Source organism: Pteropus vampyrus, unplaced genomic scaffold (genome assembly GCF_000151845.1).
Source record: "Pteropus vampyrus isolate Shadow unplaced genomic scaffold, Pvam_2.0 Scaffold238, whole genome shotgun sequence".
NCBI classification, from domain to species: domain Eukaryota; kingdom Metazoa; phylum Chordata; class Mammalia; order Chiroptera; family Pteropodidae; genus Pteropus; species Pteropus vampyrus.
The window spans coordinates 1,449,091-1,463,067 of NW_011889019.1; the positions used below are offsets into that span (position 1 = coordinate 1,449,091).

The 13,977-nt window shown below is 34.6% G+C and overlaps 1 protein-coding gene across 9 annotated transcripts in view; it reads left to right on the top strand.

Annotated features, from left to right (window-relative positions):
- LOC105301372 (ligand-dependent corepressor) overlaps window positions 1-13,977 on the top strand; it is a 113,986-nt gene that overhangs the window by 81,388 nt on the left and 18,621 nt on the right. For 4 of the 9 annotated variants that reach the window (XM_023519833.1, XM_011373988.2, XM_023519834.1 and 1 more), the window contains one exon: window positions 344-9,810. The exons of the other annotated variants lie outside the window; for them this stretch is intronic. In XM_023519833.1, the coding sequence (XP_023375601.1) occupies window positions 344-1,313 (970 nt within the window). In that variant the 3' untranslated portion in view covers window positions 1,314-9,810. Of the gene's footprint in view, window positions 1-343; window positions 9,811-13,977 lie in introns of those variants that run through there. 9 annotated transcript variants of the gene reach the window in all.

Consider the following 13,977-nt stretch of genomic DNA (forward strand, 5'->3'; position numbering starts at 1 on the left):
TTTGTAATTAATAATTAAGGTGCTATTTTCAGACAGTTGCGCGAAACTTTTTCTCCGAAAATTTGTGAACCCAACCAGAGACCAGCTGACAGGTTTAATTTTTCTTTGCCCAAAAAGTTCCTGGTTTTTTTTTTCTTTTTTTCCTTTTTCTTTTTTTGTGAACATGTTTTAAAACTAACTGCTGAGACCATTTTTTTTTTAATTTTAGAGAAAAATAAATAAATAACACAAACACAAAGTGATGTTACCCAAGCAAGGCCTTCTAATAAAGGAGTGGTCCCCTCACCCATCCCTCCCTACCTGTGCAAGTCCTGCTCACATCAGTTTCCTTCCATCCAATTAGGCGACCTGGGAGACCCAGCCAGTACCGCCCGGACGGACTTCGGAGTGGTGATGGGGTACCTCCAAGAAGCTTACAGGATGGAGCCAGGGAAGGTTTTGGACACTCCACATCACTCAAAGTTCCATTGGCTCGATCTCTGCAGATTAGTGAAGAACTACTGAACAGAAACCAATTGTCCACAGCTGCCAGCCTTGGGCCATCTGGATTACAGAATCATGGACAACACTTAATATTATCCAGGGAAGCCTCTTGGGCAAAACCACATTATGAGTTCAACCTCAGCCGAATGAAGTTCAGGGGAAATGGTGCACTCAGCAACATCAGTGACCTTCCTTTTCTTGCAGAAAACTCTGCCTTTCCAAAAATGGCACTTCAAGCAAAACAAGATGGAAAAAAGGATGTGAGCCATTCATCTCCTGTAGATTTAAAGATACCACAAGTTCGAGGAATGGATCTTTCTTGGGAGTCTCGCACTGGTGATCAGTACAGCTATAGCTCTTTGGTAATGGGTTCACAAACGGAGAGCGCGCTTAGTAAAAAATTGAGGGCTATTCTTCCAAAACAAAATAGAAAAAGCATGTTAGATGCTGGACCCGATTCTTGGGGCTCAGATGCTGAGCAGTCTACCTCTGGACAGCCATATCCCACATCGGATCAAGAAGGAGACCCTGGCTCCAAGCAGCCTCGGAAGAAAAGAGGGCGTTACAGACAGTACAACAGTGAGATACTGGAGGAAGCAATCTCAGTGGTTATGAGTGGAAAAATGAGTGTTTCCAAAGCTCAGAGTATTTATGGGATTCCCCACAGTACACTGGAGTACAAAGTGAAGGAGAGGCTGGGCACTTTGAAAAACCCTCCAAAGAAAAAGATGAAATTAATGAGGTCGGAGGGGCCAGATGTTTCTGTAAAGATTGAATTAGATCCCCAGGGAGAGGCAGCACAAAGTGCAAATGAATCAAAAAATGAGTAGGAATACTGTAGAGTGCCAATTACTGTACAAACTGGGTGAGCACTACTGCTATCATTGCTTGCACCTGACTTCATTTACTGTGACACTTGTTTCTTTGCAGATTTCGCATTGACTTGTGTGTACAGAGGTGAAAGGTGCATTCTGAATGTTGCATATTTTAAAATTTTCATGTGTAGTATGGCTCGGGATATTGTTTGGCCTTTTGCATGTTTCTCTACAAGAGAATTGAGTTACCTCACAGAGAACAGATACATGAAGTGGACTCCTCGCCTGTAGAGCCTGCATGCGTTTCTTTATTATTATTTTTTTTTTAAGTTATATTTGCCTTTATTTAAAAAAAAAAAAAAGCCCCCTTTTAGAAACCACCTCGGTCATACTGGGAGCTTTATCACTGCAATTGGAAAAGCATCTTATAAAATTCCCACATTTTTTCTTCTCCGATTCAACTAATTGAAGGATTAACAAAAGAAAAAACTCTTAAGAACAATGAACCTTTGAATTTAAGAAATTTGGTTATTCACTGATAATTATTTGGGTCAATTAACATTTTATGATTTTCTTCTCACTGTTAAATTTACTTAACAAATTAGCTATTTAGTGCTCACCCAGAGGGGAAGGAGGTGGAAAATGTGCACACACTACCTTCAGAAATGCTTTGGTTACGTAACACTACCTTTGCTGTAATTTCATTTGGGATTTTCTAAGGGTAGAATTTGGTCTCACCAACAAGTGAGGATATAGCCTTATCTCATGGAGGACGAGCTCCGTTCTTACTCAGGAGCAGTCAGGGTACATTACATAAAATAGAGGATGCCTCATTTTAGCAAACTAAGTTTCTTTGTATTCTTAAATCTTTTTAGGGATTTGATCATGTGCTAATGACTGAATGTCGTTGCAGCAACTCGTTTAAAATATTCAAGATCTGTTTATTGGGGAATGGGAGAAATGCGAAAAGAAACATGTATAAGTAATTATAATATTGTAAAAGTGGTATCTAGATTTTACAGCCTCAGTAGCCTGCCCAAATATCTATATGAATGAAGAATCCATGTTTGTGGTGAGAGATAAAACACAACCCCAGGGTAACCTAATATGATTTAGGTTGCATTTTAATTATAATTCAATCAGAAATCAAGCTTATTAGAGTTTTTTGTTTTTTAATCAGATACTAGTAGTACAAGGTGGCAGGGGTTGGTCGCTTTTTATTTTTTATTTAATTCATTGCTTTGAATCTCTTTTGGCATCCTACATAATATCCCCCTTCGTAATAACTTTTTCTGATATTTGCTTATTTTTATGGTTGTTTAGCACACAGTTCAGGACCTTTCAGATCATGTTTGTACAAGCACTCCTTGAAGAACATCTAAGCTCTTTTTTGAGATGGGCTTTTAAAATTACAGTAATTAAGTTGGGAATGTTATTTTCTGCAGTTTTTTGCAAGAAGAAGTGATAAAGTCCATGAAATTTAATTTTGCATTGTGACCAAATTAAAATTACTGTTTGTGCAAAACAAAATCCATACCGCATACACCCTATATTCTAATCTGCTGAGAAAGGTGGTCAGGCTCTTCTAAATGCTTAACCCAAAAAAAAAAAAATTATTGGAGTATTTGTATAAAATGAAATCAGACTTGGAGCATTAAATTGAGGCTGATGATTTCAGGTGGATGTTAACAGTTTAAGGAGAAGAAGGTCCAGATATTCCCAAGGCATACATTTTCTCCTGGAAAAGTTGGAGCAGTTAATTAGGTTAAGGATATTTTCCCCTCAGCAACCTATGTGTTCAAAGGTTAGGCACACCATTGCTGTTATTAAAATACATGCACTGCTCACTCTTGACATAGCCCGGGCTTGGATTCCTCTTTTGGTTTGGTTATTTTGTGTAGCAGTTTAATCAGTAGGTGACTGAGCCTGTTTCCTCTTAGCTTTCTAGTCTTGTCAACAGAAAAAGCAGTTTGGATGCAGAGCAGTATATAAGTCTGCAGTATTTTCTAGCCTAGCTAGAAGTTGCAATAAAAATACTCTATGAAATATATGGTTTTCATCTGCAGTTGAAGGAAGTTGTTTAAAGTTTGCTGAAAGCAAGGGGCTAAGCTTATGAAGGAATGCCTCCTTTGTTCCACACTCAGTAATTTGTCACACAATTAATTGTAGCCATGGTGCCTTTTTGCATGATGCTTGGGCAATTCAGTAGCCCAAGATTGCTGCAAAAAGGTCCTTTGAGCAATTAATTTGTACTTGCTTTTAACCCCTCTCAGAAAGGTTATCATTAAAGGCCCATTTAAAAATTTGGCCCTAAAAGTTCAACTTTTGTAGAGTTTTACTGTTCAGAGAGGTTTAATCTTTTGTGGTAGTCTATAAAGTGATGTATGAGTTGAGTTATGTAAATTTTGTCATTGTAGTGTACATGGAGTGATCATTTTACTAACATAAATATTTTCTATGTGTGTTTCAGTGGATGACAATCGAGCAGCAGAAGAATGGTGTGCCTACCCTTTAATGCTGCAGTTTAAATAAGAGAACTTGTATTGTGTCATTTCAGACTGTAGGCTGAGAGTTGTAAATAGTGAAAATTTGAGTACTTCTATTATTTGTTTTGGTTAGAAAGTGAATTTAAAAAACAAACCAAACTCTAAACTTTCTCAGATTAAAAGTCCTGAGACCTGAAGATTGTAATATTCATGTCTGTGAAGCTTTTAAACAATACACTTGAGATCAGTCATGACTTGATAATTCAGGTAGATTTTCTTTTCCAAGAAGCTTTTGAATAAGCATATTTCCTCCAAAGGTCGGTCGGTCTCTTTTTTTCTTTTTTAAGTGTAGATTATTTTAAAGCACTAATTGCATTACATTGGTAACTGCAATATAAAATAGCCATTATTGTTTTGTGAAGCATGGTTGAAATTTAGTGGTCCCTTTTAAATTTCATGAGCCTCTCAAAAAAAAAACTTTAAAAAAATTACAGAAAGCTGCTGAATATTTCAAAAGATATATATTTTACCTTATTGTAGGTTTTGTAAAGTTAGTTTGTAATATTCAGGTGCACTTTTAATGTTAAATTTTGTGTTCAGAGTTCCATTATACCATGTGTTTCTTGGAGGTGGCTCATCACATGGCTGACTGTCAGTCTTGGTGCCGCAGTGATCCCTTAATATTTGATTTCTCTCTTGATTTGCCACTATTCTGTATTGGCACTTTCAGTGTAGATATTCTAGTTTGGGGACGTCCTCATAAATGTGTAATAGAGATTGGTCTATTCGCATGCTTAATTTCTGCTAATCAGAGTTTTGCATGGTCCAAAAAACAGTTGACCATTTTTGTGGTATGGGAAAGTATAGTTCACAACGGTTTTTGTCACAAAAGCCTTTTCTCATATTTTCCACTAGATGGATGATGACATACTCAAACTATATGATATTACTCAAACTGTTAGGAGATAATGTATTTAAAATCAATTCTTACATTTTTTATGAGAGAACATTGACATAGGGTATGTAAGCCATGGCACTATAAAATCAAAAACACTAATTATCTGGAAGGGTATCTAGTTGGTATTTTAAGCATTAGCTTTCTCACTTCTGAGACAGGAGAGTCAACAGGCTTGACAGTAATATATTATTTTGTTCAGTAGGCTTACAAGTGACTCTGAACTATGTTTGTGATGAGCTATACACTTATTTCTATTCCCCAGATACCATGAAGGACAAGGTCTCTTTCAGGAAAAATAATTTATATTTGTGTATAATACTTTTTAATATTAAGTTTGTTGTTGTTCTGAAGTTTAGATGTTGCTTGATAAACCTTTACTGCAGCAGATCATGAATATGAATAAGGCTTTGTGTGATAATAGGGGTCCTTAAGTGAAGTTAATTACTGTTTGGTTCTGGTGAGCAAGCTCAACAAGTGTGAAGTGTGTATTAGCTTTATTTGGTACACTTTTACTTTACAATATTGAAGTGCTTTTAGAACTCTGGTTATCTTATATAAACCGTTACCTCAAACAATTGGCATTTCTGTTCTCCCAACATTTTACCTGAGCTGTAATGTGAGCTATATGGGATCAGATAGTAAAACAATAAGGCACAATGAGAAGTTTAGTTCCTGATTTACTGGAGAGAACTCTAAATTAGGCTAAAAATAACTACCTGCAAAGGCCCATATCATAACTACCTTCTCTCATTAGGCAGTACGTAGCAACCTTGGAGCTGCTAGCAAGCTACGTGTTCTCCACCTGCCCCAAGTAAGCACATGGTGCAAGGCCTGCTTCTAAGCCTTTGTGATTCTCTTACATTTCATTGACCCATAATATTGAAGCTTGGATTCAGTTAGGTATTTTTATAAAACAAATTAATGAGTCAGCCCAGTGTCAGAACCAGAAATTATTTTGAATAGTTACAACAGATATATGACAGTTCAATGTCATTTTAACAAGCTGTTATTCCTATAGATTTAATTTTGAAATCACATATTTTTGCTTTCGTAAATATTCTTTAAATTCCAGAGGTGGTTTTCATATGAACCACCCTTTTCTATGTATTCAGGTTGCTGTCATTGGTAATAGAATATGGCAATATACTGAATTGTTCCACTTAATCTTCTGTAGGAGACATTGAAAGTTATAGGTTAAATTTCGATGTTCATGAAGATATCAAAGATTGCTTTCCTTGTTACTTTTTCATTATAATTAGGTCTTCATTAATACTATGGTCAGGCCTGTGTTATTAAAAGCTTAATGGCTTTAGCCAGACAGCCCATTTAGGAGACCATTAAGCTATGAGGATTTTTTTTTATCTAATTGCTTTCAAACTCTACTGAAAAAGAAAAAAAGTGTAATTGTGGTACAAGGAATACAGACCTCGAAAGTCATCTTAAATTTGTTTGTTTGTGTTTGGGTTTTTTTTTTCGGGGGCGGGGGGGAATTTGTTCTGTCCTTGAGACTTGAGTAGGATTTATGAACTTGGTGACTGAAGGGAAAATAGAGGAAATTCTTCGCATATCCCCTGTCTCTTACTCCCAAATAAACTTGCAGTTCAGTTGCCTTTTACAGTAGCAGATATTAGCCGTGTAGCTGTGTGCCCTAAGTGTTATGAAGGATATTGGGGGAGAGGGGTGGAAAGTAGGATGGGAAAGTATGTAGACTTAAGAAAGCCTAAAGATTCTGTCCTACAATACTAAAAAAGGAGTTGCAGGATGGATAATGTGGTAAAATTGGGCCGTCTTCATTTTATAGTCAGAAAAATCTTTTAAAAATGAGAATCATTGCTAATGTTGATTTGACAAACAATAAAATGTAAATTCTGCAACTATTTGGGGGGTAATTTTAAGGTTTCCAGTTCATATAGAGCTGTGTCAATAAAAGCTGAAAAGCAAGCACTTTTAGTTAATCATAGATTTATTGGATGTTGCAGATATTATAATCATAATATTTAATCTTTATTGTTTGAATATGGAAATGAACTCTTTACTCCATCTTGAACTGTCATTGAACAGGCTCAAGATGATCTTTTCAACACTGGAAATGACCCTACACACATACCAAAAAAGAAATCTAAAGCAGTAAGACATTTGAAGATCCATACCTCTTAGACTTTTTAGATTTATCTTGGGAAAGAATTTATGAACCTATAACCAGTATTAGTACAGTCTTGGGTTCCTTGTTCTGCATAATTGCACCCTTTCTCAGGTATGTCCTGAAAACATAAATTTTAAAATAATCTCTTTAGAGATTAGAGTCTCAGTGGATAGTGTGTAAGAGGACTAGGGGAGGGGGGCGGGGGGTTGGACAAAGGACACCGACACAGTAGAGCAGGGATTTTTAACATTCAATAGCCAAATAGAATTTCAATCTAGAATATTTTTACCCCCTCAGAATGAGTGAAACAGTATCTGTTATCATCTGTTGTTTGGTAAATACCCGGTGCTACACTCCCAAAAGTCTTTTCTTTGGTCCAGGTGACATTTTTTTTTTCCTGCTTGGCAGAAAGGTATATAGTAAACTTTACTGTCACTAGAAAAGCACTTGTTTAAAATGTTTAAAGTACTAGAAAAGGGATAATTCAGCACTTTTTCTGTTACAACACTAAAGTCTTAATTTATCTTCAGAGTCTTAGGTACTGTAAGTTTTAGGGTGATTACTTAAAAATATAAAACATACTACATAATATGGGGTCAAATCACACATAAACCTTATTTAAAAAAAAGAAAACTTTAACATTTTGTACCTGTCAAGCAATTCCAAGTGATTGCCTCATTTTCCCCACTTTATTAGCATTTTAGACTTAAGAATTTGGAATTTGAGAGGAGGTGTGGGGAAAATTCCCCCAAATGAAAAATCGTGTCAGACCATTTTAGAAAAATAAATCACTAGGAAAATGGGTAGGGATTCTCTCTCCCTTTAAGTCTTCAGGGAATGAGCAGTATTTAGAATCTTTGGCTGAAATTCAAGCCTTTTTACTGTGTAAATTTTTAATGTTAATTCACTGACATGCTTTTTACATCAGAGGATTGAAAATGGATCTTAATGTTTTTAAGTTGTGGAAGGGTATATTTCTAAAATGAGGGGGGATAATTAACTAGGTTAGTATACCAGCATTAGTAAGTTTAAGGAATTTTAGTATGTAATAGCAAAGTGTTTGATTAAAAGTCTAATCCTATATTGCTAGTCGAAATTAGTTACATTCTGATCTAGGAAAGATATAGTCATTGGATATTGATATGCTGTGCTGTCAGAAAACCAGACTAAGATAGAAACCTTTATCTGACTCCCATATGTTGCTTGTTCTGATGGGATGTATACTTTACAGCAGCTTACTGCTGCTTTGAGAAGAAATGTATAAACTATACATTTGGAGTGTTTGCATATAATTCTTTATAACCTCCACTTTAAACTGTCAGGCATTGGTATTTTATCAGTCCACACTGTTAAATAAAACTAATGTTCTTAGGAATCCAACTTGTACACACTGTTTAAAAACCCTCAGGGACAGTTTACACACTATTCTCACTCAATTCAGGTACTTTGATGCTATTCTTAAACCTAACAGTGACTTGTATTTTTCTGTTTTGCTTTTATTTCGACGTGCTGGTAGCACATCCTTGATGAATGTCAACTTAAAAACTCAGTTCAGGTATCCAGGTATAACTCAGCCAAACAGATTTTAAAGCTGCATATAACTCTCCAGCACACGGTGCCTCACACTCTTATAGTGGCATTCTATATATTCAGTTATTACTACTGAGCAGATAATATGGGGGTTCCTGTTAACAGTGTATTTAAGAATACAAAATGTGCATAAACGTATAGCCAGCACATAGAACACACACACACATACACACACAGAGTTAAAGTATATATTTTTAAATGCCACTAATAGCCAGCACAATTAAACAACATTCCTTGCTGCTTCTGAAAACTATAACAGATGCAGTTCCTTTTTGATGTGGCTCTTGCTTCTTCACCATACTACTACTAAATTCAAGCACTGGTCCTTGGGTATCTGACCTCTACATTCTAGTTTATGCAATGTCTTTAGAGAATTCTGTGCACTGGCCACTGTGATGGAACCATTGGGCCAGGAGAGCTCTGAGTTTATTAGTAGTGATTCTGCCAAAGTTGGTGTTATAACATCAGTATGTAAATGTCAAAAAATTAGCAGAGGTCTGGGTCTGCATATCAGCAGATGATTTTGTCAGTATATTTTGTAGCCTTGAAGTCCTCAATGACAACTTTCTTCGATGCAAGGTTCTAATTCGAGTGTTTTAGCTCTTTGCATCTTTAATGTTAAGACTTGTCTACTAGAGGTCTTCATTTATTAATATTCCTTTGTTTACTGCAGTACTATCTGTGGTTAACAAAAGAGATTATTCCTCTGCTTTAATATTTGATATCTTACATCTAAAAGGAAATCATATATAAAACCTTTGAAGATATGGAAATGGCATTCAGATTTCTAGAAGTTCAAAGTGTCATGCAACAAAACAGGAACCCCCTTTACTCTTATGGACCTCATTTCAATATACTGTTTACAGTTTTAACGGAATTGTATAATTTAATATTTCTCTTGTACTGTAGTTTATATTTATTTACAGAATTTTTTTTGTACTGTGTGATTTGAACTTTTTGTTCCTTGCTATGATCAATGTTTATGTAGTAGAGCACTTATGATCACAAATTAAGTTTTTTGGTTTGATTGCACTACATAAAATTTTTAATGCAGTTCTGATTTTTGACTGGACTAAAATAAGCTGTGTCTTAATGTATGTGATGAGTACTTAAAACTTTAATCCATGTGGTCCCCTTTTTTTTGCATTGTATGTCAGAAACGCTAGTTCTTTCGTGCATGTGTAAGATTTAATGGTTCCATTGTATTATTTGACCATGACATTTTGGAGAAACATTCCCAGCTGTAATGTTGTGTATGGTAGTTCTCACTGGATGCTAGACTTTTCAAAACCACTATTCTTCTAATAAATTTTGTTGTGAAAAACTGTTTTAAAAGCTTGGTATCTACTTCTTGAGATTTTTATACTTTAAAAAAATTCACAAAAGGGATAGAATTTTGAAGTGTATTGTAAATGCGCATGGTAATCAGTAATTTTTTATGATGTAATCTTTCCAGATGAAATCTCTTAGATAACTAGAAGTATGGCTTCGAAATTGTGCTTCAGTATTTGGATGCAGTACTGCCTTGTAACTCTTTGCCTTACTAATTTGATACTCCCCTGCTTCAGTTTTCTTCATTGGATTATTCACTATAAAAAATATTTTCAGCTAAACCAGATATGTTTATATTTTCATAATACTTGCTTTCTGGACTTTTTCATAATTGCTTTACAGTAAAACTTAATGCTGAGATTGCTTCCTAAAAAATATAATGATTTACTGCTCTTTTCTTGAGACAAGAATGAAAGCAACATTGTCAGTCAATGAAGGCTACTAATGTAGTTCCAATTCTTGGAAGGATGCTGGTATTTCCTTTTGCCGGACAGCAGCATATATGTTGCTCAACATGTATAGTGTGGTTTTTAGAAACTAAGTGTATAAAGGAATATTGTATTGTAAAGTGATTCCTGTTGTAAAGTGGTTGGGGAACAGCTGGATTATAATGATAAAGATTAGAAATGATACGAACGATATGTTTTAGCTGCTTTTTCGAGCTCATCATATACATGTAATTAATGTAGACTGGTTGAAGTGGTTTCTGATCATTTCTAATGGCATTTTATATTCAAAAATGATGCTGCTATTGGTAGTTGGTCTACATTCTTTTAATTTTTTTAAATTTCTTTGGCTGTGTAGCTATTTCTGCCCTTTGGTCTGCTGTTTATAAAATTGGAATTTTTGTTGGTATTACAGGCTTATTCATTGGTTTCATTTGTTCCCTTTAGTTATACCACATGTTTATAAAACATTTTTCTGGAAACTTGATTAGTTCTTATAAATTTCAAAGCCTTATTTGTTTCTTGTATTGTCCATTCTAAACTGGTGGCCAGGTCTGTGTAGTAGGATTATAATCTAGCATCTCAAATTTTAGTGATCCTGTCTTTAAGTTGATATTTAGTTCTTCGATTGTTATGACCTTATTTTTTTTTTTAAGTTATTTCTTCGAATCCAGAATTTTCTTCTCTCATTGCAGTGATAACGAATTAATTCAGGGGCCCTTATGTCATAACAAGCTGTAGGAATCAGAGAAATTACATAAGGAAATGGAGTGGAAAAAATTGAGAATGGTATAGCTTTCTACTGTTTTCTGAGTTGTGGAATTATTTTTTCCTCCCAAGAACTGTGAATTCCTCTCAACAGACACTTGGAGTCCAATATCAAAACATATATACCCAATTCATATGATGTTAGATTTTGTAGCTGAAATAAGTGAAAAATCCTTTTTTTAAAAAAAGTTATTAAATCTTGAGTTTGGAGCTTTTTATAGGCATGTAGAATACTATTGTTTGTTGACTAGTTGTTTTAAAATGTAGATTATACTCTTCTAGCCAGATTTATTTAATCTGCAATATGGAGTGATAAGGGATTATTTGATACATTAAATTTCTTGCAACTTGGCGTATACTGGAAAGATCAATTTTTTTATCTGTAAAGTGAGAGCATGAGCCTGAATGCCCTTTAGATCTCATTTCATCTCATTTCAACTCTGTTAAAAATGCAAATTCCTTATTAAATGTGAAACAAACACTAAGTGCATCTGTTTGAACTTTGGGAAAGAGTTAACAACCCTTTATTGAATAAGAAGGCCCTAAAAACCTTAGGTCCCAACTTTGCATCGTAGCATTTTCTAAAGGGAAAATATAGAACTGGTTGTCGTTTTTTTTAAAACAAGTCCATTTTGTTAAGTTTTTATTATGAACAATATGAATGCGATGATATTTTCATGAAATTGGCTTGAGCAGTTTACTTTTTATTTTGATTAATTTCAAGGTATATTATTCATAATTTTTCCTTTGTTGTGTGTGGGCTAGTTCTGCCTTGAATATTAAACCACAGAGTTCAAGGGTTCATTGGATATAATCAGTCTCAATCAGAACAACCTTCTAAGAATACAAGGTCCTACACCAGATCCATTGAATCAGTTTATAAGAGTGAGGCTTGAATGTGCTAATATATTTTCAAAATGTAACGGGAAGTTTTTTAGTTTGAGGTTTTTAAGTTTAATTGTATTTTTTTTAAATTCTTGCATTTTAAAGTTTATTCAGCAAATCTTTTTTTTCTAATTGTGGCAAAAGACACAACATAAATTTTATTTAACCGTCTTAACCGTTTTTGAGTCTCAGTAGTGTTCAGTTCAGCAGTGTTAAGTATATTCACATTGTTGTGGCAATAGGAGGTTTTGACTAAGCCACTGATTAAACACTGTTGGTCCCATTCTAATCTTTCATTTTTTTAAATGAAAAACATGGAAATTGGGGAGTTTAAGGGACTTGCCCTCCTCACATAATGAGCTACCCCTTAAGATTCTTGAGACCAAACCATTATACTTATCTCTAAACCACTTTGGCTTTCTTGATTCAACCCAGAATTAGAATGAATGAGGGGTTTTATCTACTAATAATTTTTAGTTTCACTTTTAACTAAACCTCAATTATTAATTTAGTTGTACCTTTGAATAGACATATTGCTTTTTAGAAAGAAACCTATATTATAAAATTACCAATAAAAATTACATTCGAAGCATATAAAAATTCATTTTTAAATAGAAGTTATTGCTGACTCAGTACTGGAGGAGGTGAATCTTAAAGAGTAGGTAGGACATAGAGGAGGAGAGAATATCACAAGTTTAAGAGGCAAATTTGATGGGCCTGGTTTAAATCTTGAATAAGTTACTGAAATTTTCTGAGCCTCAGTTTTTTTATCTGTAAAAGAGGGCTTGTACTGCCTCCCTCAGAGATATGCTATGAGATTAATAGTGTAAAATACTTAACGCTATGCCAAGCTCTTTGCAAATGCTCCATAAAATGAAAGCTAAGAGTGAACACCTGGCAAGAGTTAATTTAGTGTGAGAAAACCAGTTTGGGAGTTGTAGAGGAGACTTTTATATTGATTAGAACTTTGAAAGCCAGGCAGATGAATTTATATTAGACTGGGACACTGGGCAGCCAGTTTTGTTTTACTCTTCATTAAAATGTTGGAGCTATAATTGAAACCTGGAATACTGCTTCTTTGTATTTCTTGGTCCTGTTTCAGAGGAATTATCAAATTAATCATTCTTCATTTCTTTTTAAAGAATAAAAAGAATAAACGTTTGGAAAGTAGATGTTTAAGATTTAAAATCTTAAATAGAGTTTCTCTGCCTTTCCATTGTATACAGAGCTTTTTGTATATTCAAGGTTGAAAATTTACAAGCTTTGAATCTAGCTTTTTATTTTTATGTAGTGGTAGAGTCAATAACAAAATTTAAGAGCTAAGTGTAGGAATTTGTGCGTGCATAGTGTTTAATCACTAAAACTAGTTTTCCAGTGAAAGAATTTGGGGCTCTTCTGCCTATGTAATTTAACTTGTTGTACTCTTACCAAATGAGAGCTCTGCACATTTCAAACAGATAATTCAGATCCTAGCTAGCACAATGTAGAGATGTTTGTTACAATGTCTATTAAATTGACTTGAGATAGTTTGCCAGGAAAACCTGGCAGTGTAACTTCAGCTAGATAGAGTTGGATTAAGAAGAAAACCAGAATAGGAAATTCTTACGAAGTGCTAAGAATTGGCAAGTCTCTGTAGACCAGTTTTTCACACTGGATCAACTAGTTGTGACCTATTGGTTGTAAGATCAATTTACTGGGTCCTAACCAACATTTTTTTTTTTTTTAAGAGAACCAGAGTACATAGCTTATAATAAAGATAAATACTATTTCATTGAAATGTGTGTCATCAGACACATACAAACTGGAATGTGTGTGCTGGGTCACTTTGTAAAAAGTTTTTCTTGTTCTGGGTTGCAATAAAAAAACAAATGGCTTTTGAAAGCTGTTATGCAAGCCATATCTTTCATCCCAGTTTTTCTGGTGCCTTGTAAGAACATTCTAGCAATCTCCTGTGTGCTTACAGTTAGGAGTGCACACTCTTACTACTTAACTATCTGACCTTCAGAATTCCTTTCTTCCTTTCCCTGCTTCAGATCTGAACTCATTTTCATTGAAAGTTTATTCTTTTCCT